Source organism: Sorex araneus, chromosome 9 (assembly GCF_027595985.1).
Source record: "Sorex araneus isolate mSorAra2 chromosome 9, mSorAra2.pri, whole genome shotgun sequence".
NCBI classification, from domain to species: Eukaryota; Metazoa; Chordata; class Mammalia; order Eulipotyphla; family Soricidae; genus Sorex; species Sorex araneus.
In genome coordinates this window covers 14,290,217-14,316,935 of record NC_073310.1, presented here as the reverse complement: position 1 = coordinate 14,316,935, position 26,719 = coordinate 14,290,217, and the positions used below count along the sequence as shown (strand labels likewise).

At 59.3% G+C, this 26,719-nt stretch overlaps 2 protein-coding genes across 2 annotated transcripts; one reads left to right on the top strand and one right to left on the bottom strand.

The window, feature by feature from the left end:
- The first annotated feature begins 1,343 nt into the window (after positions 1–1,343).
- On the top strand, positions 1,344–17,135 carry TFIP11 (tuftelin interacting protein 11). Its single transcript, XM_004615517.2, has 13 exons — positions 1,344–1,434; positions 2,905–3,122; positions 4,527–4,680; positions 5,104–5,260; positions 7,039–7,166; positions 7,574–7,726; positions 9,946–10,473; positions 11,538–11,644; positions 12,184–12,352; positions 13,010–13,253; positions 14,639–14,781; positions 15,565–15,730; positions 16,669–17,135. Exons 2-13 carry the CDS (start codon positions 2,914–2,916, stop codon positions 17,022–17,024), a joined length of 2,514 nt encoding a protein of 837 aa, XP_004615574.2. The 5' UTR covers positions 1,344–1,434; positions 2,905–2,913; the 3' UTR covers positions 17,025–17,135.
- A 38-nt stretch (positions 17,136–17,173) lies between these two features.
- On the bottom strand, positions 17,174–26,664 carry SRRD (SRR1 domain containing). Its single transcript, XM_055146727.1, has 7 exons — positions 26,366–26,664; positions 23,222–23,262; positions 21,031–21,284; positions 20,778–20,876; positions 19,121–19,275; positions 18,423–18,468; positions 17,174–18,101 (listed from the first exon to the last, which is right to left on the bottom strand). The coding sequence occupies exons 1-7, from the start codon at positions 26,521–26,523 to the stop codon at positions 17,907–17,909; spliced, it is 948 nt and encodes a 315-aa protein (XP_055002702.1). The 5' UTR covers positions 26,524–26,664; the 3' UTR covers positions 17,174–17,906.
- Between the last annotated feature and the right edge of the window lie 55 nt (positions 26,665–26,719).

The following is a 26,719-nucleotide window of genomic DNA, read 5'->3' as shown; positions in this document are numbered from 1 at the left end:
GAGGACTGTAGTCTGAGATTGAGATGGCCCCAGGAGAGCAATTCTATAAGCTGTAATGCATTTCTTATTGTGTCCATACAAAATGATTAATATTATGAATGCTTATATGTTTGCTGGATGAGGAGAGGAGAAACACACTCATGGGACTCCGCCCTTGGGTGAATCCTCCTGCTGAAAGAGAATCAGTCCTAGGAGAAGTATCCCCTGAGGGAAAGGAACCTTACCCCTATCGATTATGATCACACCTATGTGTACACCCCAACCCCCTCAAGCTGGGGGGATTTAACTAGGTGATAAGAGTGGGTTGGGGGGCCAGATCCAGAGATCCAAAGAGAGATCCAGAGCCGGGAGAGAAGCAGAGAGAGAGGACAAAATAAACTGATCAAGCAACCAGTTTGGCCTTCTTCCTTCCGTTGCCTGCCCTTGACCAACAGCCACACACAGCGGTTCCAGAGCACCGAACGCGGGTGGTGAGACAGAGCCGCCTGGAGAGCCCGTGAGTGCACACACCCATGGGCATGCCTTAGTTTTTTACACCAAACAAAACAGTTTTAATCAAGCTGAACATTGAGGAAGGCAGAGAGCTCAAAGTAACCTTCTTACAGGTCACAAGAAGTAGCTTTTATAACAAAACAAAACAAAAGTAAGGGAGAGACAGCAAATAGCCTTGCACAAGTCGCAGCTAGGTCCAATCCTCGGCATCCCGTATGGTCCCTGGAGTCCACCAGGAGTGATCCCTGAGAACAGAGCCAGGTTAAGCCCTGAGCATTGTGGGGTGTGGCCCCCAAACAAAACAAAACAAAACAAAAAAAACCCCGGAAAGTTTTAAAAAGGAGTGAATTGCAAACCAGTAGGTGCTAGAATGAACAATAAAATCTCTTTCTGGGCTGGTCCCAAGCCAGCCTCCCAGTTATCTGCAAATTAAAAATAGCAAGGGTCAGGGGTCAGGACAAAACGAGGAAAGCTGCCTCAGTGATCAGGCTTTTGTGGAGAAGAGTTAGGCAAGAACAAGAGTCCTTGTTGTCCAGAGGAGTCTGCTATTCCGAATTTCTTTGCGCTGTTTCGACGACGCTCGGTCTCAAAACAGAAATAGAATAAACCCAAAATATAGCACTAGCTCAGGGGAACGACAGGCTCATAGGACCAGCCTGCAGGGGCTGGGCGGCGCCTCGAAGCAGGAGCGTCAGGGCTGCCGCCCGAGCCACGCCCAGCCCTGGAACAACCCTCCCGGCTCCGCATCCCGGTCCCCACGCTGGAGGGCCCGCCTCCTCCCTGGCGTCCCGCCGCTGCCATGGCAACCAGCGCGCCCTTCCGCTTCCGTGACGTCACTTCCGCCAGGCCGCCCCGGCACTTCCGTGTTCCGGTGGTTTTCCGCGGCCCCGAGGATTCTGCCCGGACCTGGGAACGGACCCGCGTTGGCTGCAGCCGGGCAAGGTGAGAGCGAGGCGGCTGCAGCAGCGGGCGTGGGTGCGAGGGCGCGGGGCGGCGCGTGTCCGTGGGCGCCCGTGGGACTGACAGCTCGGGCGAGGCCTCGCCGGGTCTCCGCCGGGTCCAGACCTGGGCCGAGGTGGTCACTGAGCGCCCCCAGCGAAGCCTGGACAGCAGGTCAGAGGAAGCCCGAGCCCTGCCCGCTTCTCGGAGACCCGAATAGTGTCCGCCGCGGGGAAGGGTCCTCAATGCTTCCGATGCTTTGCTTTCTCCAGCACGTGCCTCTCGCCCCTACCGGGGGGTGGGGTCTGCACAAGAGGGGGCAGCCCCGTGCATCACCCTTCCATGGGCCCTGGGTCCCTGGGACGCTTTTCCTCCTCTGAGAGCTTTCCCCGCCCGGGCACAGCAGGATGCACGTGGGTCCGCCTGCACCCCAGAGCTAGCAGGCCAGGGAGTAGGAGAAGCTGGGGCCAGAAGGTGTGGATCCTCTGTTCCTGATGACAGCTGCCGAGAATCACATCCAACATCGGGCATGGCCTGTGTGCATTTTGTCCACCTCCCCCGAGCACCCCAGGTGGAGTAGGGATGGCACCTTGAGCGGTGAGGTTAGCCCCTGGCTTCACAGCCCTAACCGTACTGGTGAGCTTCCCAGTTGTGGGATGGCAGGAACGGGCTCTCCTTCTAATCGGAGCTCGCTGGAGGTTTGAAGCCCCACTCTGCCGTAGCCAGAGTCCCCAGCGACCCGTTCTGGGTTCGTTCCTTTATGAGTCCCAGAGAGACAGAATCGCATCATCCAGGAGAAACTGAATCGTCTCTACAAGTTCAGGTCTTTTTTTTTTGGTCACACCCGGCATTGCCCAGAGGTTACTCCTAGCTTTGCACTCAGGAATTACTCCTAGCAGTGCTCAGAGGACCCTATGGGATGCTGGGAATCGAACCCGGGTCGGCTGCATGCAAGGCAGACGCCCTCCCCGCTGTGCTATCGCTCCAGCCCCTAGGTCCTTTTCTTGATTGGAAGTGCCAGTGCTTTGTAAAGGTGTATTGCCAGGGAGAGGTGTTGAAATTTGTGCACGGGGACAGGGAAATACACGCTGAAAAATCCCACAGATTCTTGGGACTAATCTTTTGTTCTGCTTGCTTTAAGTACTCAGTGTTTTGTGAGGCACTGGTTTTAGTTTTTATTTTCTGGAGGTGGGGAGCAGGTGGGCACACAAACAGGGCAGTGCTTAGGGTTTATTCCAGGCAGTGCTCTGGGGGCCCCGTGCAGTGCTGGGGATTGCACCCCGATCAGCTCCATGCACGGTAGGCGCCTTCTCCCCGGTTCTGTCTCTCGGGCCCCGAAGGTGACGCTTTCCCCGTCTGCTGTATTAAATGGTGCCGGGGGTGTCCGTGAGCTCTGAGTAGGAGGGAGCCCCCGAGGGCTGTAGGAAGGGGGATTCATCGCCGACGGTGCCTTTTCCCCCTCCTTTCCTCCAGGGACGCACCATGTCGCTGTCCCACCTGTACCGGGACGGGGAAGGCCACATGGACGAGGATGACGATGAGCGGGAGAATTTCGAGATCACCGAGTGGGATCTCCAGGATGAGTTCAACCCCAACCGGCAGCGCCACTGGCAGACCAAGGAGGAGGCCATCTACGGCGTGTGGGCAGAGCAGGACTCTGACGAAGAGAGGCCCAGCTTTGGAGGCAAACGGTATCGCGGCGTGGGACTGCCTGCCCCTCGCTTTGGGGAAGGCGGGGGCGGGGGGGTTGGGGGGCGGGATGGTGCCCCGTCGCTGCTGAAAGTCCTTCCCTCCTGGTCTTACCGAACCCCTCGGCTGTGCCGGCTGGTGGAGAGGTGTGTGTCTCCATAGACCAGCGCGCTGCTGCCTGTTCGCCAGTTTCATCCTTAACTGAGTGTGGGGGTGTGTCAGAGCTTGTCCCAGGCCAGCCTGGTCCTTAGTTCCTGAGAGCAGACGAGTGGCCCGAGAGACAGTGGAATCTCACAGCGCCTGCGGTGAATTTTCTTTTTTTCTTTTCTTTCTTTTCTTTTTTTTTTCCCTTTGGGGTCACACCCGGCGATGCTCAGGGCTTACTCCTGACTCTGCACTGAGGAATCACTCCTGCCGTTGCTTGGGAAACCGGGGATCGAACTTGGGTAGGCCGCGTGTGAGGCAAACGCCCTCCCCGCTGTACTGTGGCTCTGGCCCACTGCGGTGAAGTTTTGTCATGAATCTCGGGTAGCTTACCTGGTCCGGGAGGTGAGGAAACGATTGTCCAGCACGATGTCTCGGGGCTCATGTCAAAGCTGATGATGATGATGGTAACTCCTGTGGTCAGAATAGCTGGAGAAAGCAAAGGGCCCGGCTCTGGGAGGGGTCAGGCCAGGGGTGGAGGGACGGAGTACGGTGGGAGAAAAGGTCTGTGGGGCTGCGGGAGAGGCAGGGGTGAGGGGCGGGGAGGCCCCTGTGCCGACTCAGCTCCGTGCCCCTATGCTGGGGGGAGCTGTGAAGGGGCCGAGACAGTGGTCCCTGCAGAGGCGGGGCCCAGGCTAGGGTGGCAGCAGGGGACTCAGGCCTCACCTCTGCTCCTCGGTGTCACGTCCTGTGTGCCTGAGTGTGCTGGCGGTTTGGGTTTGCCTCCTCATTCCTGCCAGTCCACGGAGGCTGAGGACGAGCCTCTGAGATGATCCCGGCAGTGGCGTTTGTTGACTGCGTGCTGGCCACTTGCTGGATCTCTCCATCTGCTCTCTCCCATCCGATGAGAAAAGAGGGCCGGGATCCGTGTCCTGCTTTACAGGTTAGGACAACTGGGGCTAGAAGTCACAGTCTGGCTGTGAGAATCTGGGCCCGTCAGACTAAAAGTCTGTGCTCTTAAGAAATTCTCAGGGGGCTGGAGCGATAGCACTTCGGGTAGGGTTTATGTGGACCCTGGAACCTGGGTTGTGATTGCCCAGGGGTGCCCAGGTGGGCTTAGGTGGACCCCAGACCCTGTGCTGTGTTTGCTCAGGAGTGCCCGAGGTGGGCTCATGTGGACCCTGGATCCTGTGCTGTGATTGCCCAGGGGTGCTCAGCTGGGCTTATGTGGACCCCGGACCCTGTGCTGTGTTTGCCTGCAGGGTCCGCGACTACTCGGCGCCCGTCAACTTCATCAGCGCGGGGGTCAAGAAAGGGGCGGCCGAGGAGGCCGAGCTGGAGGATTCCGATGAGGACGAGAAGCCAGTGAAGCAGGAAGACTTCCCCAGGGATTTTGGACCAAAGAAGTTGAAAACGGTAGCGGCTTCCTGTCGGGCCTGTGAGCTGGTAGTGGTCGGGCGGTGGGGGGGCCGGTCTCCGTGGGTGGGGTGGGCGTGGTGTGGCGGCCCCCCCTCGGACACTGCGCCGGGAGTCTTGGCTCGAGCGAGGTCTGTGACGCTGGGGGCTAATAATGTTCTCTTGACCAGCCTCGCTCTGTGGGTTTGGTTTGGGTTTGGGGCCACCCCTGGTGATGCTCAGTTAGTCACTCCTGACTCTGCACTCAGGGATCACTCCTGGCGGTGCTCAGGGGACCACCAGGATCGAATTGGGGTGCCGGGGGTCGAACCTGGGTGGGCCACATGCAAGGCAAATGCCCTGCCCGCTGTACTAGAGCTTGTTTCGTGTTTTTCTTGTCTTTCTCTCCCCATGCGCTTGAGCTCTGACTGTTCTTCTTTCCAGGGCGGCAATTTTAAACCCAGCCAGAAGGGCTTCGCGGGAGGAACCAAGTCCTTCATGGACTTCGGCAGCTGGGAACGGCACACGAAGGGAATCGGGCAGAAGCTGCTTCAGAAGATGGGCTACGTCCCCGGCAGGGGCCTCGGGAAGAACGCACAAGGTTGGTGGGGGAGCCAGGCCACGGCCGGCTGGGGAGCCCTGCCCATGGGTCCTCCTTGCCCCTATTTCCGGGACTGGGGAGGTCTCGGATGGGGCAGGTACCTGGACTTAGCCTGCACCCCGGTACGGTGCTCGGTACAGCCTGGCTCCCTGGGCACTGCTCGGAGTGACCCAGCGTCGCCCCAGCGTCAGGCTGGGCGTGGGCCCCAGGTTCTGCTGGTGAAATCCAAAAGCCAAACAAAAACGAAAAATCCAGAACCAGGGACGTCCTTCCGGGCCAAGGCTGTACTCATTGGTTCGAGGCTCTGATGTGTTAATCCTGGCACCAGTAGCCAGAGAGTCCAGATTTACTTGCCTGCCTCCTCCTTTCCAGAGGCGTGGGGGTGGGGGTCGGGGTGGGGAATCTCTCAGCAACCTTTTTTTTTTTTGGGGGTGGGGGGCAGGTCACACCTGGTGATGCACAAGGATCTGCACTCAGGAATCACCCCTGGCGGTGCTCAGGGGACCCTATGGGATGCTGGGAATCGAACCCGGGTTGGCCACATGCAAGGCAAACGCCCTCCCCGCTGTGCTATCGCTCCAGCTCTCAGCAGCCTTTTGAAAACTATTAAGTGAACATAGAGATAGTACAGCAGGGAGGGTGTTTGCATTGCACACGGCTGACCCGGGTTTGATCCCCGGCATCCCAATACGGTCCCCTCAAGCACTGCCAGGTGTAATTCATGAGTGCAGAGCCAGGAGTGACCTCTGAACATTGCCCGTTTTGACCTCCAAAAGATAACAAACAAAAATATTAAAATGGAGTGATAGTATAATGGGGAGAGTGTTTTTCTTGTATGCAGCCGACCTGGGTTCCATCCCTGGTATCCCATATGGTCCCCCGAGCACCGCCAGGAGTAATTTCTGAGTGCAGAGCCAGGAGTGACCCCTGAGCATCGCTGGGTGTGACCCAAAAAAACAAAAAACAAACAAGAAAACAAACAAACAAACATTAAAATGAACTGGTAAGGGGTAGGGATGAAAAAAAAATAAAACCCAATAAAGTGGACTAATAAGTTAAATAGGCACAGTCTGATATCGCAGCCTGACCTGAGCTGTGTCCATCAGAGCCTGGGGGTTCCCGGAATCCTGGGTTCCCCGTTCTCATGGCTTCCGAAGGAGTGACATGCGAGTCCAGCATGCCAGAGCCCTCAGTCAGAAGGGACTTAATCTTTTTCCATTCGCTAAAAAAAAATTAGTAGCACTTTAGCACTGTAGCACTTTCATCCTGTTGTTCATCAGTTTGCTCGAGCGGGCACCAGGAACGTCTCCATTGTGAGACTTGTAGTTACAGTCTTTGGCATATCGAATACGCCACGGGGAGATTGCCAGGCTCTGCCGTGCAGATGGGATACTCTTGGTGGCTTGCTGGGCTCTCCGAGAGGGACAGAGGAATCGAACCTGGGTCAGCCACGCATCCAAGGCAAACGCTCTACCTGCTGTGCTATCACTCCAGTCCAAAAAATAAAAAATTAATTAATTAAAAAAATTAAATTCATAAAATTAATCTGGGTGGAAATGGGAATCGATATTTGCACGTGAACAGCGCCCCTGGCTCTGTCCCATGGCTGCACGGGGGCTCACAAGTATCCCGTCACACGGGTCCAGGGTCGTGTCCCAGGTCTGGGCCGAGCGGCCAGAAGGCGCAGGGTGGCGGGCGAGGCGGGCGGTACCCAGGGTGGGCTCCCCAGACCCCTGCCTTGCTGGGACCTGACGGCTGGTGCCCTCGACCCGTGCCAGGCATCGTCAACCCGATCGAGGCCAAACAGCGGAAGGGCAAGGGCGCCGTGGGGGCTTACGGCTCCGAGCGCACCACCCAGTCCCTGCAGGACTTCCCCGTGGTTGACTCGGAAGAGGAAGCAGAGGAGGTACCCGGGGAGGGGGCGGGAGCAGGGGCCAGCGGGGCTGCTGGCGGGGGCTGTGGGTGGGTTCGCTCGATCGGCCTGTTGCTTGCCCGGGCTGGGGCTGGTGGCCGGGGACTCTGTGGCCAGCAGGCTTGGGCACTGCCGACCCCACACAGTGATGGACGGTTCCAGGGCCCTGGAGCGGGAAGGGCCAGGTAGAAGGAAGGTGGGCGTGGGGGCCGAGGGCCGGTGCCTGCTAAACGCAGCCAGGAAGGTTTGCTCCCGAGGAGGCAGCGTCTGAGGCCACGTCCAGGAGGCCTGTGGGTGGGGGGGAGGGCAGAGGGGACACAGCCCTCGGTGTGTGCAGCTCGAGACCAGCCCTGGTCTCCAGGGCCCCTTCCGCGCGGGGCTGACTCTCCCGTCTGCGGCAGGAGTTCCAGAAGGAGATGAGCCAGTGGAGGAAAGACCCCAGCGGCACCAAGAAGAAGCCCAAGTACTCGTACAAGACGGTGGAGGAGCTGAAGGCCAAGGGCCGCGTCAGTAAGAAGCTCACTGCTCCCCAGAAGGAGCTTTCTCACGTCAAGGTAGGGCGGCCGAGGACCCCTGCTTCCCCTCCCCCACCAGGGTTGGTCCCGAGGGGGCGGGGTCTTCTCTCGGGGCCACCTTCTTTGCCGTCGTTGGCGCGTCTTCCGCCCCGGGGCAGCGGGGTCCCCCTCCCTGTTCACATGTCACTGGCGGTTCCTGCTTTCTCCCCCCCACGCGGGGCCCTTGGCACGACACCGCGCCGTGAGTCAGTGTCCCTGGGCGCACAGCCGGTGGGGGAACAGCATTCCCGAGCCTGGGGTGCACGGGAGAGGGGGGTGCATGGAAGAGGGGGTGTCCCGCGGTGCCCGTCTCTGTTGCGAGCTCTTCAGCTTCGACTTGGTGTGGGTTCCGGGGGTTGCTAGTTTGTTCCAGAGCCCCCTAAGGGGTTCGTCTCTGAGGTGCGTAACTGCCCACGCGCGCAGAGGAAGGTCTCGGAAGGCTCTAAACGCTGCAAAGCAGGCACGGATTTGTGGGCTGGGGGTTGCCCGGGGGCCCGGCGGAGGCGTTGGCCCAGCCAGTGCAGTGCTGGCCGCCTGCCCCCTGCCCCTGCCCCCCCGTCAGCTGACTGCACCCGCAGGCAGGCGTGGCCGAGGCCTGGCTCCTTCCGTGGCTGTGTGTGCATCCACTATTCCGGGGTCTCTGTGCGCACGCAGCCCGCTCGCCAGAGGAGGCTGTGCCTCGCGGTAACGCAACTGCGATGCTCTGCTCTGGTGCTCCCTTTGTCGGGGTCTCGTGCACACCTGGCTCAAGGCCGCTTGCAGTGCCGGGGGAGGGGGGGCAGAGCCTGGCGCTGCAGAAATAAGCCGTGATGGAAACCGCAAACGTCTGGAGGGCCGCCCAGGTAGTTCCTGGGGGCTCTGGCCTCCTCGTGACCCTTCACCACCCAGCTTCCTGCTGAGTAGCACTGGGGGCCCCCAGGACCGCCCGGGCAGTCCTCAGGAGGCCACGCGGTGTCAGGAAGCAAACTCTGCGCCCTGCCGGAGCAAGGCGCGTGCTGAGCCGTCTCCCTGGGCTCCCCGAATCCATCGCCTTCCCCTACTCACCGGTTTCCACACCCTGAAATACCCTGAATACGGTCTTCTGCCTCAACTTGTCCCAGAGGCTGCTTTAGCTGCTCTGTGGTTTCCAGCCTGCTCTGAGCAGTCCCACAGCTGTGTTCCTGGGGGTTTCTCTGGGCTTTTATTTGAACCCCGTAGACCATATCCAACTTTCATCTGTTTTCTTTTGGGGGGGTGGCACTCAGCGGTGCTCAGGGCTGATTCCTGGCTCTGCACTCAGGGATCACTCCTAACAGGGCTTGGGGGACCTCAGCGGTGCTGGGGGTCGAACCTGGCTGCGCTGTGTGTAAGGCAAGCGCCCTTCCCACTGTGGTGTCTCTTCAAGACCTGTATCATCTGTTTTTTTAAGAAAGTCTCCACCTAGGGGGAGGGAAAGAGAAGGAGAGAGTGGGGGGAGGGAGGAGGGGGACAGAGAGAGAGGGAGGGAGAGAAAGAGGGGGGGAGAGAGAGAGAGAGAGAGGGAAAGAGGGGGGAGGCAGAGAGAGGGGAGGGAGAGAGAGAGAGAGAGAGAGAGAGAGAGAGAGAGAGAGAGAGAGAGGAGAGTACAGCGGATAGGGCACATGCCTTGTACACAGCCAGCCCATGCTTGATCCCCGGCATCCCATAGTGTACCCTGAGTCCTGCCGGAAGTGCTCCCTGCCAGCCCCACCAGCCGTCCCTGCTGCCCGGGAAGGAGGCCAAGGCCCCTGAGCACAGAGTCAGGAGTTAGCCCTGAGCTCCGCCGGTGTGGCCCCCAGTCAGAGTATCACAGTCTGGGGCTGGAGCAATAGCACAGCGGGGAGGGCGTTTGCCTTGCATGCGGCCAACCCGGGTTTGATCCTCGGCATCCCCTAGGGTCCCCTGAGCACCGTCAGGAGTGATTCCTGAGTGCAGAGCCAGGAGTAACCCCTGAGCATCACGGTGTGGCCCAAAAAGCAAGAAACAAACAGAATACCACAAAGTGTCCGCTGGCTTTTCCCAAAGGGATCCAGCGGGGAGCGTGCCTTAACGCCTGAGTGCTTGGTTCCCCGAGTCTGCTCTAGCTTGGTGTGGCCTGGAACCCCCCTCCCTCCCCCCCCCTGCTTTGAGAAACCCGTATCTGCCTCCCCCCCACTCCCCCCTGCTCGGGGGAGGTTTCTGCGCCTCCCCGCCCTGACCCTCATCCCCCGCGGGTGCCGCAGGTCATCGACATGACGGGCCGGGAGCAGAAGGTGTACTACAGCTACAGCCAGATGAGCCACAAGCACAGCGTGCCCGACGACGGGCTGCCCCCGCTGCCACCCACGGCCCTGCTGGCCGGCAAGGAGGCCCGGGCCCCGGGCTTCGCGCTGCCCGAGCTGGAGCACAACCTGCAGCTGCTCATCGACCTCACGGAGCAGGAGATCATCCGCAACGACCGGCAGCTGCAGTACGAGCGCGACATGGTGGTGGACCTGTCGCACGAGCTGGACAAGATGGCCGCGGTGCTGGAGCACGAGGAGCGCGTCATCGCCAACCTCAGCCAGGTCCTGGAGCTGGTGGAGGCGTGCGAGCGGCGCCTGCAGCCCCACTGCGCCGACCCGCTCACGCTCGAGGAGTGCGCCCGCGTCTTCGAGACCCTGCAGGACAAGTACTATGAGGAGTACCGCATGTCGGACCGCGTGGACCTGGCCGTGGCCATCGTCTACCCGCTCATGAAGGACTACTTCAAGGAGTGGGACCCCCTCAAGGTGAGTCCCTTGGGGCCGGAGCGAGAGCACAGCGGGGAGGGCGTTGGCCTTACACGCGGCCGACCCGGGTTCGATTCCCAGCATCCCATAGGGTCCCCTGAGCACCGCCAGGGGTAATTCCTAAGTGCAGAGCCAGGAGTGACCCCTGTGCATCGCCGGGTGTGACCCAAAAAGAAAAAAAAAAAAAAAAAAACCCTCAAAGTGAGAGGTATCCCTGTGGTGGTTTATTAAGGGGACAGGGTCTGCCATGCGTGATTTCTGACCCTTGCCTTTGGAGAAGGGCGCGGGCAGGGAACTGGCTCTTGGTGCACAATCCTGCCCACTGAGGGGCCTGAGCAGCAGCCAGCATTCTTAAGGCCAAGGTTCTGATGTCTTCACTGTCAGGTGAAAAATGGTTAACTAGTCCGAGGTGTTGCTGCAGGATTAGTACCTTCATTCCAGAATCTTCTGGTCCCAGAAAAGGAATACTGGCAGGAGGCCCCAGTGGGCTCTTTGGACCCTCCCAATATTGGAAAGAAATGAGTAGGAGAGGCCCTCACGGAACAAAGAAGATAAAAGCACAAATTGCAGAACTTGAATCCAGGCTGTACTTCAGTCTTGTTGTCTGTCCTATTTATTTATGTATGTTGTAATTAAAGTTTAAAAATGTCCACTGCAATTTACTTATCCCAGTGAGTTCTGGGATCAACAAGGAAGAGACTTTCACTGTTTTCTGTTCATGCACTGAGACGTCCCGCTGACCAGGATAGAAGGGGGAGGGGGCTTATTCACAAAGGACTGGGAGGGAGAGGGAAGGAAAGTATCCAAGACCCTGAGGTTGTCACTGGGATTTCGTATTTGCTGTTGTTTCTCTTGACTCTGCAGTCAGTGTACCTCCCCGACTCTCAGACTGCTTCTTATTCTCTTTAATAAAATCTTTTCACTGGAAAAAAAAAAGCCCTCAAAGTGAGTCCCGCCGCCCTGGGACCTCCCGGCCAGGGCTCATCCCAGTGGGCAGAGGGGACGGCCCCCCCCCCCCGCCCGGCGCTCAGCCCCTGCGCTGTCCCCTCTCTATCCCCACCCAGGACTGCACCTACGGCACGGAGATCATCTCCAAGTGGAAGCGCCTCCTGGAAAACGACCAGCTCCTGTCCCACGGCGGCCAGGACCTGTCCACGGACGCCTTCCACAGGTGCCGGGGCTGGGAGAGCACATGCGGGTGCCCCGGGGTGCGGGCGCTGCTCCGGGAACGCCCCCCCCTTCACTCACACACGTCTAGCCTGGGCCAAGTGCCCCGTGTGGGGGCTGATATGGGCATCATCGGGCGATGCCTCTGGCCGGCCGCAGCAGGCGGCAGGGGGGAGGGGAAATGGGGCCGGAGGCCACACCACTGGGTGCGCAGACATGGGTCCGAATGGCAAAGTCACACGCCCACGGGAGCCACGTAGGGGGGGGTGGCGTTCAGGCTGTGGCGCCGGGGCCGGAGAGCACACGGTGCCTGGAGGGGCCTTTGGGACCCCTCCCGGCAGCTCTGTCAGAGACCCCCTAGCCAAGCGGGCGGCCAGACAGTTGGGCCGGGGTGGCCCAGGCCTGACTGCAGCGGGGACAGCCATGGGGTCCCCTGGTCTTGGCCATCCTGGTGTCGCCCTCCCAGAGCCAGGCGGGTGGCGGGCTGCTCCGTGTGCCCGGGCCCCACTCGAGCCCTGAGCCGTCCGCCCCGGCTCCCCGCAGGCTCATCTGGGAGGTGTGGATGCCCTTCGTGCGCGACATTGTGGCCCAGTGGCAGCCTCGGAACTGTGAGCCCATGGTGGACTTCCTGGACAGCTGGGCGCACATCATCCCCGTGTGGGTCCTCGACAACATCCTGGACCAGCTCGTCTTCCCCAAGCTGCAGAAGGAGGTGGGTGCCTGGCTCTGGGGAGCCGCTGGCGTCAGGCAACCTGTGAAGGGGCCCGGAACTCACTTCGTCTCAGCACAACCCCAGTCCTGCTAGTCGCCAACTCTGGTCTCTCCCTCGCTGTCCCCCTCAGTAGGTGAATAAAGGGGGGGGGGGGCTGGAGCGATAGCACAGCGGGTAGGGCGTTTGCCTTGCACGCGGCCGACCCGGATTCGATCCCTGGCATCCCATATGGTCCCCTGAGCACCGCCAGGAGTAATTCCTGAGTGCAGAGCCAGGAGTGACCCCTGTGCATCGCCGGGTGTGACCCAAAAAGAAAAAAAAAGAAAAAAAAGAATTCTGCTGCACTTTGGGACACTGCCTGGTTTGGGGTCGGGTGTTTGGAGGCGTGCAGTGCCTCTCGCCTCTGTGGTACCGAGGTTGCTCCTCTGCTCAGCGTCCGTAAGACGGAGCCCTGCCCACTCGTGGGGGGCGTAGGGCTGTCCGTGGGCAGGGCCAGCAGGGCACGGGACCCCCCCCATGCCGTGCCCACTCGAGGGGGCATAGGGCTGTCCGTGGGCAGGGCCAGCAGGGCACGGGACCCCCCCCCCATGCCGTGAACGCTGCAAGGGGCTCTTGTGACTCCCGGGCTGCCGGCCCGCCTCTTCCCTGCGCCTGCAGGTGGAGAACTGGAACCCGCTGACAGACACAGTCCCCATCCACTCCTGGATCCACCCGTGGCTGCCGCTGATGCAGGCGCGCCTGGAGCCCCTCTATGCCCCCATCCGCAGCAAGCTGGCCAGCGCCCTGCAGAAGTGGCACCCCAGCGACTCCTCGGCCAAGCTCATCCTGCAGCCCTGGAAGGACGTCTTCACGCCGGGCTCCTGGGAGGCGTTCATGATCAAGAACATCGTGCCCAAGCTGGGTGAGGGGCAGGGCCGTGCCCGGGCCAGCTGTCTGAGGGGGGGGGTGATGGAGGGGCTGCCAGCTCCCAGTCTCACCAGGCTCCTTCCTGCCACCGTCTCCAGCAGCCGTCAGCCCGCCACCAGGGCTTCCGACTGGGTGGCCCTCCCGCTCCCTTCTCTGTCCGGGCGGGGCCGTGGTCCCAGGAGAGCCCTTGGTTTTCAGAAATGCTGGCGTCTGATTCTCAGTGGCGCTGGTACTTTTTGTTTTGTTTTGTTTTTGTTTTTTGCTTTTTGCGTCACACCTGGTGATGCACAGGGGTTACTCCTGGCTCTGCACTCAGGAATTACCCCTGGCGGTGCTCAGGGGACCCTATGGGATGCTGGGAATCAAACCCGGGTTGGCCGTGTGCAAGGCAAACGCCCTCCCCGCTGTGCTATTGCTCCAGCCCCTGTGCTGGTACTTTCTGGGTTAGAGAAACCAATTTATTTTATGTATTTTTTTCTCTTCTTTTTTTTATTTTTTGGCTTTTTGGGTCACACCTGGTGATGCACAGGGGTTACTCCTGACTCTGCACTCAGGAATTACTCCTGGTGGTGCTCAGGGGACTATATGGGATGCTGGGGATCGAACCCAGGTTAGCTGCATGCAAGGCAAACGCCCTACCCACTGTGCTATCGCTCCAGCCCCTTTTTTCTCTTTTTTGGGGAGGGCTGGGACCACTATACTTGGAGCTCAGGGCTGACTCCTGGCTCTGTGCTCAGAGATCACTTCCCCATGGGCCAGGGGGACCATATGGGGTCCCAGGAATCGAACCCAGGTTGGCCACATGCAAGACAAACACCTTACTCGCTGAACTACCTCTCTGACTTCTATTCATGTTTATCTAATCCCCGTGATTGACAGTTATTCATGAGTGGGTTTCCAGCTTACACGTCCCAGCACCAATCCCTGCACCCATGACCATTCCCGTCCACCAGAGTCCTCAGTTTCCCTCCCCCAGCTTGCCTCGGGCACAATCTCTCCTTTCCCTTTTTTCCTTCTAGGCACTGTGGTTCACAGCACTAGTGCTGACATTCTCTGTCCCTCCTTTCTGCACCCAGCCTTCCTCCAGAGAGACCCTTCCAGAGTGACCCCTTCCCTCTGCCATTGTCCTGGTGGACCGTCCCCTGGCCTGCACCCCCTCCCCAGTCTTCCCCTAAGCGCCAGTTCTCCCATCTCTGTTGCCTTTGGGCTTGAGTTTCCCTCCGTCCAGTTTCTTTATGCCCCACATATGAGTGAGATCACCCTGTGACTGTCCCTTGCCTCTGACTCCTGTGTCACGCAGCAGACACAGGGTCCTTGTGAGGATCGCCCAGGTGGGTCCCCGAGGGCTTGGCACTGGGCTCAGAGCGGCTTCTCTCGCAGGAATGTGTCTGGGGGAGCTGGTCATTAACCCGCACCAGCAGCACATGGACGCTTTCTACTGGGTCATCGACTGGGAAGGCATGGTCTCCGCCTCCAGCCTGGTGGGGCTGCTGGAGAAGCACTTCTTCCCCAAGTGGCTTCAGGTCGGCTTCCTGGTGGCGTGGTTCAGTGGGGGGCTGGGGGGCGGTGTGTGTGTGTGTGTGTGTGTGTGTGTGAATCTTGGCAGGCCTCCATGCAGAACTGTTTGCACTGTGTGTGTGTCCCCACTGGGTGTGCCTCATGCAGGCCTGTTAGCACTCTGTGTGTGTGTGTGTGTGTGTGTGTGTGTGTGTGTGTGTGTGTGCATCCACTGGGTGGGCCTCTGTGCAGGCCTGTTAGTGCTCTGTGTGTGTGTGTGTGTGTGTGTGTGTGCGCGCGCGCGCGTGTCCACTGGGTGGGCCTCTGTGCAGGCCTGTTAGTGCTGTGTGTGTGTGTGTGTGTGTGTGTGTGTATGTGTGTGTATCTATCCCTACTGGTTGGGCCTACATGCAGGCCTGTTAGCACTGTGTGTGTGTGCGCGCATGTTGTGTCCCCACTGGATGTGCCTCATGCAGGCTTGTTAGCACTGTGTGTGTGTGTGCTGTTAGCATTGTGTTTGTGAGTGTGTCCCCACTGGTGTGCCCCATGCAGGCCTGTTAGCACTGTGTGTCCACTGTGTATCTGTGTGTGTGTGTATGTGTGTGTTGTGTGTGTGTGTCCAGGTGCTGTTTTTGACTCCGGCATCCCACATGGTGGGAGGCTGAGTCAGGGCACTAAGCCGAGTCCAGGTGTGTTATTTTTGGGGTGGGGGGGCATGGATTTGGGGTGAGCCCCAGAGGTGCTCAGGGGTCACCTGGCCCGGCCCTGTGTGGCCCCGCCTTACCCGGCCCCCTGCGGCCCCCGGGCAGGTGCTGTGCTCCTGGCTCAGCAACAGCCCCAACTACGAGGAGATCACCAAGTGGTACCTGGGCTGGAAGTCCATGTTCTCGGACCAAGTGCTGGCTCACCCTTCCATCAAGGACAAGTTCAACGAAGCCCTGGACATCATGAACCGGGCCGTGTCCTCCAACGTCGGTGAGTGGGGCCCTGAGTGCTGGCGGTGGGACACCGGCGGCAGAGTCTGTTTTGGGGGGGAGCCCATGGCCTCCTGGGGCGCTCTGCCTGCCGCCCAGCAGCCTGTGACAGGGAGGCACAGTCCTTTCTCCCCAGCAGCCTGTGACAGGGAGGCACAGTCCTTTCTCCCCGAACAGGACCGGCCTCTGGTCTCAGGCCATGTGGGTGTTCCTCCAGCACCCTCCTGAGTTACCCCAGTCTGGGGCCATTTTTAGGGCTGACTCAGGGCCACTCAGCCAGCGTGGGGAGGCCCCTGCAGGGTCAGAGCTGCCAGCGCGCAGTAGGGCTGCCGTTCTGACGCTTGGTCGCTGCCTCCCCCTGGGCCAGTGCCTGTTGCTCAGGTGATGGATCTGGAGGGAGAGTTAGAGGCCCAGGTGCCTCTATAGTAAGGCCCAGCGGGCTCTGGTCTCAGAGCACTTTCCTGGAGTGTCCAGGCTTGCACGGCTGGGACCAACCGCACGCCCGGGTCCGGAGTCCGCCTGTCTGGGCCAGTCCCTGAGACCTGATGTCCCAGGCCATGTAAGATACCGGCTGCCCAGTGGGTGAGGGGCACCTCTGCTGTGTGCGCCAACTGTTCACTCGAACGCTCTTCTCCGCTCCTCCGCACAGACCCCCAGACCATTCCCCACCTCACCCTCCGCCAGCCCGTCACCTGGATTATCACTGTCCACATTTCAGCCTCCCCAACCCCCACGTGGCTCTGCATCTTCCAGGGTGGGGAGGGAAGCCACAGTTGAATCGAACCCAGGGTGGTCTCTGCCGGGCTTTTGAGAGCCCCCCGGGCTGCAGCGGGAGGAGCAGTGGCACTGCCCGGGACCGTGGTCTCCATCCCCCGGCCGGCTCCAGGCCGCCGCGGCAGGGGTCTGGGGCACCTCTGAGCGCTCCCCTGCCCTCCCCAGGTGCCTACATGCAGCCCGGGGCCCGGGAGAACATCGCCTACCTCACCCACACGGAGCGGAGGAAGGACTTCCAGTACGAGGCCATGCAGGAGCGGCGCGAGGCCGAGAACATGGCCCAGCGGGGCATCGGCGTGGCCGCCAGCTCCGTGCCCATGAACTTCAAGGACCTCATCGAGACCAAGGCCGAGGAGCACAACATCGTCTTCATGCCCGTCATCGGCAAGCGCCACGAGGGCAAGCAGCTCTACACCTTCGGCCGCATCGTCATCTACATCGACCGGGGCGTGGTCTTCGTGCAGGGCGAGAAGACCTGGGTGCCCACCTCCCTGCAGAGCCTGATCGACATGGCCAAGTAGGCCGGACCCTCGCGCCGCCCGGGGGGGCCAGTGGGGAATAGAGGCCTCCGTGCTGAGGGACAGGCCAGGTGGCCCGGGAAGGATGTAAAATAAGAGACTGTTCCTTTGGAAGGGTGTAGGTCTTTATTCACTTAAACGTGGGGTGGGGTGGGGTGGGGTGGGGTGGGGTGAGGCGCCTCCCCAGCAGCGCTGGGCGGCCTGGACCCACTCCCCACATTACCGTCCTGGCACTGTGGGCCTGATGGCTTAGGGCGCAGGGCTGGTGGTGCTGGGGCCACACAGTGCCTGAGACTGAACCCGACACACGTGGGCACGCGGCTCCAGCCCTCTGGACCCCCCCAGACCCTCACAGGAGCTGGTATCCTCATGGTCCCCTGTGCAGCGCCAGAGTAATTCCTGAGTGCAGAGCCAGAAGTGGCTCCTAAGCACCGGCGAGTGTGGCCCCAAAAGCCAAAAAAAAAGAAAAGAAAAAAAAAAAAACCCTGGGCTGGAGTGATAGCACAGCGGGTAGGGCGTTTGCCTTGCACGCGGCCGACCCAGGTTCGATCCCCAGCATCCCATATGGTCCCCCAAGCATCGCCAGGAGTAATTCCTGAGTGCATGAGCCAGGAGTAACCCCTGTGCACGCCGGGTCTGACCCAAAAAAACAAAAACAAAAACAAAAAAACCCTTACAGAGGCATCACGCGGCACTGCAGTGGGGGCCAGGGATGTGCTCACGCACTTGAACTCTCCCCCGGGACTAAATCTTTAAGGAGCCAACCGGAGCTGAGCGGCAGCTTTCTCGGCGAGGACACTCGCCCTCTGCAGAGAAGGGCCTTCACGTGGCCCCTCCATGTCCCGCCGGCCTCAGCCGACACCCAGCCCCCACGGCAGCTTCGAGTCAGGACACTCGCTCGTTCCTGATGATCTCTAGGTCCTCACAGTCCCCATAGTCGGGCTCTTCCCGGCACGCCCAAGTGTCCTCGGGGAGCTGCCTGAGCTTGGGCTCTGGGAACCAGTGGACGGAGGTGTCATTGAACGTGTCCGAGTACTGGGGTGTCTCCGGAATCGGGAGTTCCTCCAGTCCTTGTAGAATCTGAGCAGAGAAACCCAGCTGGGACACAATGACCAGACACAGGGAAGTGCCCCCAGCCCCGGGGCAGAAGGTGTGCTGGGCACACACCCCTAGGGCTCAGGGCGTGCTGGGTATGTCGGTACAAAGGGAAGTAGGGAAAACAGAACACTGTCTCGAGGCTGCGCCCTGAGCCCGTGAGGGAGCTCCCTCACGGAACAGGGACTCGTTCTGCCCTTGTCCAGTCCCTGAGCTGTTTCCTCTGATTTTAGAAGGAATTCCTGACCCACCCTAAGGGAGAAATCGTAAACTCACAACCTTTTTTCCATCCCAGTCTCGAGATACCTTTGCAATGTAGGGATAGTTCTTTTGCAAGATCCTTGTCAGCATCCTAGAAGTAAAAAAAAAGTTGGGAACACGGATTCAGTTAACAGAACACGGAAGACTCCAGTCGCGCCCGTTACCGTGAGGGAGAAATGAGGGCAGCCATCAAGCTTCTTGGGACTAGGGAGGAGGTGCAGTTGGGGACAGTCAGATACAGGGCTGGGAGACAGGACGGGGGAAGGTGCCTGCTGTGTGTGCGACTGACCCCAGTTAGTCCCTGGCATGGAGTGACCTCCGAGCACTGCTGCGTGTAGGCCCCTCCCCACAAAATGCTTCCCTCATTAAAAAAAAAAAAAAAAAAAAAGAAGTCCATCACAAGCCAAGGGGGGAACTGCGGAGACTCCGGGGCGGCAGAGCTCAGGGGGAGGCCTGAGATTATTCCCACGCTGCCCTGCCACCCCCAACACCGCCGGCTGGGAACATCATGGTAGGGAGAAAGACTTCCTTCGAGTTCTCAGGTCACACAGGGCGACGCTGAGGGGTCCCTCTGGCCCTGCGCTCGGGAGTGACTCCCGGTGGGGCTCGGGGGAGCAGACGGGATGTGGGGATCGGCCGTCGGGGCTGTGTCAGCCTCTGCCCTGGTGTCTTCGTGTACAGGTGGTCGGGGACCTATTTCCTCTGGGCTCCACCTGGAGGGCTGGCCCGGGGCCGGGGCTCACCTGTCCTGCAGGGCCCCGAAGCTGTTCCCGATGATGAGCATGTGCGAGAGGGCGTCAGGCGACCAGTTCCTCCACAGAAGGTTGTTGTACAGCGCCGTGCCGCAGTGCGGCATGTAGAAGAGGGTGGGCTCACCCGAGACGCTCCGCTTCCCTTCCTGGGGGCGAGGCAGGGAGGGGGGATGTTCCCAAGGGCTCCCTCCCGGGGGCAGCTGAAGGCACCTGCCCGTGCTGCCCCTGCACGCCCCTCCTCCCTGCAGCCCCCCCACTCAGCGGCCTGCTCAACCGTGGCCTCTGCCCAGGGACCCCTCCCAGCACACCACCCACCACCTCCCTGCAAACTCCAGGAAAACTTCTTTCCAGTCTTGGTTCTAGGACCTGGCCCTACCTCACCACTCCACTTGTCTGTTTTTGCTCTTTGGGCCACAGCAGTGATGCTTAGGGCTTCCTCCTGGCTCTACGCTCAGGGATCACTCTTAGGTTGCTCGGGGGACCACATGGGGGTCCCTGCCTGCTGTGTTATATCTCAGGCCTTCGATTTGTCTTCGAACTGGCTGATCCCCAACCCCACACAGGAAGAGGGTCCTCGTGGGGCTGTGTCAGGGGCTTCAGGAACAATTCTCTTCCCTCAGCCATGGCTAATGGTCAGGCTGCAGTGTCTGCCGACACTGGTTTCTGAACACAGACACTAAAGGGCTAGCCTCCGACCACCAGGCAGACACTAAAGGGCTAGCCTCCGATCACCAGGCAGACACTAAAGGGCTAGCCTCCGATCACCAGGCAGATACCCGAGGGCTAGCCTCCAATCACCAAGACACCAGAGGGCTAGCCTCCGACCACCAGGCAGACACTAAAGGGCTAGCCTCCGATCACCAGGCAGATACCCGAGGGCTAGCCTCCAATCACCAAGACACCAGAGGGCTAGCCTCCGACCACCAGGCAGACACTAGAGGGCTAGCCTCTGATCACCAGGCAGACACTAAAGAACAGCCTCTGATGACCAGGCAGACACGAAAGCCAATTCACAGGCTGTGCCTCAGCATCTTCGACCGTCTGCTTGGGAAGCGAGTTTGTTTTCCAAAGGTCTCAGGAAATTTTCAAGGTAACTATTTTAGGGGCCACTGGGGTAGGCTGATGGAGGACAGCTGACGACACACTGGGCTATGCAAAACAGCCAGGTGCAGGGGCTGGGCTACCACTTCAAAGAGGAGGCAGGGTCTGTCCCTCTATTCCCTCTCCTGGGGACAGGGTCAGTGCCAGCCCGCCAGACCCCAGGCCCCATCTAAGGCAGTGACATTGCGTGCATATTTTTTTGAGGGGGGGGCTGGTGGTACTGGGCTATACCCAGTGATGCTCCCAGCACAGTGCTTGCTCAGGGATGGACTCCGGGCCTCCCGCACGCAAAGCAGGCCCTCCTGCCCTTGGCACTGCCTCCCAGCCCGACTGCCAATAACCGATCAACTTAGCAAAGTGTCTGGAGGCTTCTCGTCAGATTCTGCAGGATCTGCGCTGCCGCGGGCCTTCTGGGGCCGGGAGGTGGGGACAGCCAGCTCACATGGCACGGGGGGCCGTGACCACAGAGAACTGACCACACGCAGGTCGCGCATGGCTCGGGGTGACTGGGCCAGCAGTGACTCAGCACCCACCCTCCCCCACATACCTCGTTCTCGCTGAGCACTGTCACACCCAGGGCCTGGAGAGCCGCAGTCTCACAGGGGCTGAACAGGGGGTCGTACACGCAGCAGTGACTCCGGGGAACCTGCAGAAGGGGGGGACACTGGACCCTCACACCTGCACGCACCTCCCTGCAGGCTGCGGCCAGGAGGGGCCCCACGGTGCACCCCAATGCCAGCATGCGCGTGGTGTGGGATCCCCCACCTCAAGGGGCAGCCGGGAGGCACCTCACGGCATACCTGGCACTTCTCCAGGAAGAGAAGCAGAAAGGCCAGCTGGTGCCTGGCTATGACGCAGGTGGCGAAGTTCCCAAGGCCGTAGCACACGCACTTGAGGGGGCCACGGCCCGGGCGCGTGCCTGGGTGGGCCTCAAGGGCAGCCGGTGGCTCCCCAACGGCGGGCTCAAGGCGCAGGCTCCCAAGGGCTTCACAAAGGGGCACCGTGGGGGCGCTCAGCTGTTCCAGAAGCTTCGAGAGACAGCTGCTGATGGTCTCTGCAGGAGCAAGGCACAGCCTGGTGTCAGAGGGCAGGCGGTGACCTTGGGGACCAACACACCCGTGGGAGGATTCCTCGGACAGGAGCAAGGCAGCATCGGGAAGGCCTTGCCTATCAGACAGCACATGAGTGGGCCCCGCACCCGCCTCTCAGACGAGATGGGGGAAAATCCCTGGAACAAAGAGGCACCAACACAGAAACGAAAAGCAAAGGGCCAGGCACTTCCACAACAAGGTAGCAATGGAAATGTGTCAAGTTAGCGGAGATCTCTTGCAGTAGAAACCCAGGCTTGGTAGGGGTGAATGGGAAGCTTGCGGGCTTACGTTACCTTGCCCGTAAGCTGGTGGAGAGCCAGCTCAATCAACGCCAAGCACATGCAGAGCAGGCTTGCCCGCAAGGAGCCCCAGGGCTCATTCCCGGCACATGTGGTTCCCCAAGCGTGATCTCTGAGCACTGAACCAGGAACAGCCCCTGAGCATTGCTGGGTGTGGTCCAAGGAAAATCAGAAGTGAAAAAAGGTGGTGAGGGCCGGAGATGCAGCTCAACAGGCTGAATGCATGCTTGGGCTTCCAAGCACTGTCAGGAGAAACCAGAGCACTGAGCCAGGAGTAGTCCCTGAGCACTTCTGGGTATGGGGGGGGTTGATGAGGAAAGGGGAAGTGGGGAGGGTGAGGGAGAGGTAGAGGGAGGGGGAAGAGAGAAAGGGAGGGAGAGAAAGAGGGAGAGGAAGAGAGAGAGGGAGAGAGAGATGGTGAGAGAACAGAGGGAGACGGAGGGAGAGAGGGAGGGAGAGAGAGGGAGGGAGGGAGGGGGAGAAAGAGAGAGAGAGGGAGAAGAAGAGAGAGAGGGAGAGAGAACAGAGGGAGAGGGAGGGAGAGAGAGAGGGAGGGAGAGAGAGGAAGAGAGAGGGAGGGAGGGAGGGAGGGAGGGGGAGAAAGAGAGAGAGGGAGAAGAAGAGAGAGAGGGAGGGAGAGAGAGAGGGAGGGAGAGAGAGGAAGACAGAGGGAGGAAGGGAGGGAGGGGGAGAAAGAGAGAGAGGGAGAAGAAGAGAGGGAGAGAGAGATGGAGAGAGAGACAGAGGGAGAGGAAGACAGAGGGAGGGGGAGGGAGAGAGAGAGAGAGAGAGAGAGAGAGAGAGAGAGAGAGAGAGAGAGAGAGAGAGAGAGAGAGAGAGTAACTAGTAAAGCCTTTCAGGAGAAGCAGGTTGCTCACCGCATTTCACACCAGAAAGTATCCTAGAACAATCACCCCAGCTTTAGAAGAAGCCTTATGCATATAGGGACTCTCTGCAAAACAACACACAGTAACTAAAACCAAAGGAAACAAATTCCAAGTCCCTCACTGGCAATATGGCTACAATAAAATGTTTCCACCTCCAGGACTTTATCCTTAAACAGCCAGTCTAACTTTGGGGAAAGCTTGAGGCATAAAAGGGGGCTGGCTGCAAAGTAACATACAGTAACTAAAAACCAGAGAAACAAACTTGGCAACAATAAATGTTTCCACTTCTAGGGCCTATCCTAAGACAGCTATTCTAACCTTGGAGAAAGCTTGAGGCAAATAAGGGCGCTTGCTACAAAGTAACATACAGTAATTAAAAACCAAGGGAAACAAACTTTCCAAGCCCCTCCCGCAGTTTTTTCACACCAAATACGAATAACGCTGACAGGGGTCCCATTAGGAAAAGACTGCAATTGTGGGCGAGCGTAGTGGAAAGGAACAAGAGCAGAAATAATAAACATTTCATCCAGGAGTCCACCGACATTGTCTCCCACAGCCTGGAGAGCCTCGAGTCAGCCTGAACACCGCCCCCACCTCCACAGGGCATCTCTGTGAGGTCAGGGTTAGGTAAGGACACAGGGTCAGTGCAGTGAGGCGGGACACCATCCAAGGAGGTGGTGCTTCCGTCTCTGCACCCAACTGAGGGGCACCTACCTAGCGCAGAGCTCCAGAAGTCAGAGAGCAGCAGGTTCTCCCTGCAGAGAGAAGAAATGGGCGGATCATTGCGTGTCACCTTCAGAGCTGCCCCCCTGACCACGAGCTGGATGCTGAGAGGGAGGCTGGCTCACCCCACTATGCCGTGCCCACCGTTGAATGTCCAGGAGGCGCAGGTGGTCAGCATGTCTGGGACACAGACTTCAGGGGGCAGGGAGGGGAGAGCTGGGAGGAGACCCCAGTTTCAGGCACAGAGTGAGAGCCATAGGCTGAGCTACATAAAGGATTGTTAAATGCACAGATGCAGCCTGGTTGGGCATTCGTTTCCCCATCTCAAAAGTGGGGGCAACGCCATTCCTACCCTGGAGGGTCCCCAGAGCACTCCAAGGGGCAGGGGCTCAATCAACAACCCCCATCACTTACACAGGATTCTGAGGGGGAGGAGAACAAATCACAAGTCCCAACTTGATTTGGAACAAACCAAAACTGCCTCAACTTAAAAAATACTGTAATGCCTGTTTGAAAGTTCCTGAGTAAACCTTTATTTTGGGGCCAAACATGGTTGTGCTTGGGAGCTATGGTCAACTCAGTGCTTACGAGTTGCCCCCTCCCGCCCCAAAGAACCCAAAAGTTCAGAGACGCTAGAAAGACAGTACAGTGGGTAGGCACATACTTGCCTTGTATGTGGCTAAACTGTTTCTTTTTTGGGTGTGGCCCCCAAAACAAAATAAAGCCAAACAAGCATCTGTATTGGCTAGAGATAGTATAAGGGATACGGGGCTTGCCTTGCATGTAGCTGGCCCCAGTTTTATCCCTGATATCACAGATCAACCCCCAAGCACAGAGCCCTTGAGTACTGCTGGGTGTGACCCCAAACCCAAAAATATAAAATATAGGGGTGCTCCTGGAGATGCTCAGGAGACCATGTGGTGCCAGGGATGGAATCTGGGTCTCCAGCATGTGAAATATGCACTGTGTCTATTGAGTCATTGATCTGGACCAAAGAGAGAAAACCTTTAGGTCTGGAGTCCGGAACGTTGAGATGGAAAGAGAGTTCCCATCCCAGGAGAGGAAAGGGCCAAAGCAAGAGGACTGCAGGTAGGGTGCTTGCCCTGCACACCCATGACTTGGGTTCAACCCCTGGCATTCCATATGGTCCCCAGAACACTGCCAGGTATGTCCCCCCAAATCAAAAACAAAGAGAAAAAGAGATGTAACCCTGCATGGTGAGGGACAGTCACTACTTTTATTTGGATCATTTGTTTGCCATAAGAATATTAAGCCACTATGCTCGGCAACTACAACAAAGATTGTCAGTTTCATTTCAATTTGAGAAAGATAAGCTGTGAGTTGGAGCCTTGGCACAACTCCTACCAATCACACAGCCTCTTTCTGTGCTGGATTTGAACCAGTAAGCTCTAAGCTAGTATTCAAGGTCCTCAGAGGGAGGGAGAGAGAGAGGGGAGGGGAGGGGGAACAGAGGGGGAGAGAGGACAAAGAGAGAGAGAGAGAGGAGAGAGAGAGAGAGAGAGAGAGAGAGAGAGAGAGAGAGAGAGAGAGAGAGAGAGAGTGCTCCAGGGCAGTTTCAACCAGAGCACTCGGGTCCATAGAGGGCCTGGTTCTTCTCTGCAAAATGGCAGCAGCTCCACATTGTGGGTCATGGGTAGAAGTGGAGAGCAACCAGGGGTCAATGAAGAGGTATGGGAGAAATAACAATAAAAAGGTGCCCACTGTAAGCATTCTCCAACCCCCTAGGCACATGCATGGTCACCCGTACCGTCTAGAAGAGTTCTGCTGCATTCTTTCTTTCCCTCAGGTTCTGACTCACCCCTGCTTTCTTTTTTTTTTGTTTTGGGGCCACACGTGGCAATGCTCAGGACTTTCTCCCGGCTCCACACTCAGGGATCATTTCTGGAGGGCTTGGGAGCCCAGATGTGGCACTGGAGATAGAACCCAGGTTGGCCATGTGCAAGGCAGGCAAGCTACCCGTGGTACTATGGCTTCGGCTCCCCACCCCTGCCTGTTGACCTTAATTCAGAGCAGCAGAGCCTAAGAAATAGTCTAATTCTCCTCGGTGGGTTTAGTCCCTTTGCTGTTGATCTTTAGTGTGGACAAAACCTTTCGCTGAGTCCTTCAGGAAATGCAAATAAAGAGAGAAAATAATATGTAAGACCCAAAGAAGGTAGCAGTTAGAGAGGTTCCCTCTGTGTCACGCCCTGTTCTTAGTGTTAATTAAGGTACAATGCAAGGCAGGGAGTGATGGTGGGCAGGAAGATAGGCTTTGGAATAATGGGGAGATCTGAAGCATGGGTTTTGGGGGGCCTCCGGAATCTCTAAGACATGGGCTTGAATTCCATTTCTAAACATTTGGTCTCCTTAGGACTGGATGCTCGATCAGGAGAATAGTGCATTTGACATGTTCAAACAGATACTAGGGCAGCATTCTTGACCTTTTTTCACCCGCAGACCACCACCTGTCCTGGTAGGGGTCACAGACCTTGGGTTTCAACCTTTCTACACCTTCAAACCAGCATGGACCAGAGGTAGCAGGCACGGCGCCGCTGCACTCCCCAAAGGTGTAGTCATGAAGATCACAGAAACCCGGTGGTGCTCAGGGATCACTCAAGGCGGGCTCCGGGGACCAGATGGGGCGCCCGATGGGGACGGGACCCGGCTCAGCTTTGGGCAAGACAAACATTCCACCCGCGGTCCTACCGCTCCGGCCCAGACTACATTCCGTTCTTCCCTGGGATCAGCAAGACGCAGCACCACCAACGTGGCGCAAACAGCGACACCGAGCACTGGCCCGGTTTGGTACTAAATGCCAAAGGCACGGCTCGAAAGGTCTGGAGTCCGGAACGTAGAGACGGAAACGTCTGCCCGCGCACTGAGTCCTCGAGGCCGGGCCTGATTCCGGAGCCGTCCTCCTGCCCGTCTCCCGGGCGAGGCCGGCGGGGCAGCTCCCGTGCGTGGGTCGCTGGACCCCAAGCCGGCAGTGCCCGTCGGTCCCGACGCGGTCCGGCCCGGGACGAGCTCCCGGCGCCCGTTCATCCTCCCCTGCACCCCTGGGCGGGGCGCGCCTCGTCCCAAACCACAGACAGGAAGACTGAGGCCGGAAGGGGGGGTGGCCGCCGCCTCACTCACTCGGCCTCGCGCAGGCGCCGCAGAACGACGGCGACGTCCGCCTCGCGGGTCACCTCCCCGTTCTCGGGGCCCCGGGCCGCCGCCGCAGCCGCCCGCCGCGAGCGCCGCGCCGCCGCCCGCCAGGGATCCCGCGCCGCAGCCGTCGCCGCTGCCGCCATGGGCCCGCGGCGCGCTCGTACGTCATCACCGCGCGCCGCCTCGCGGGAACGCCCCCCTCCCCGGGGCACGCGAGCCTGGTGCTTCCCGGCCGCACGCTAAGATCCCGGGTGGGAGCCTGGGGCACCCCGCCGGGCCGGCCCGGCGCGCTCCTGACGTCATCACCGCGCGCCGCCTCGTGGGAAAACCCCAGCGGCC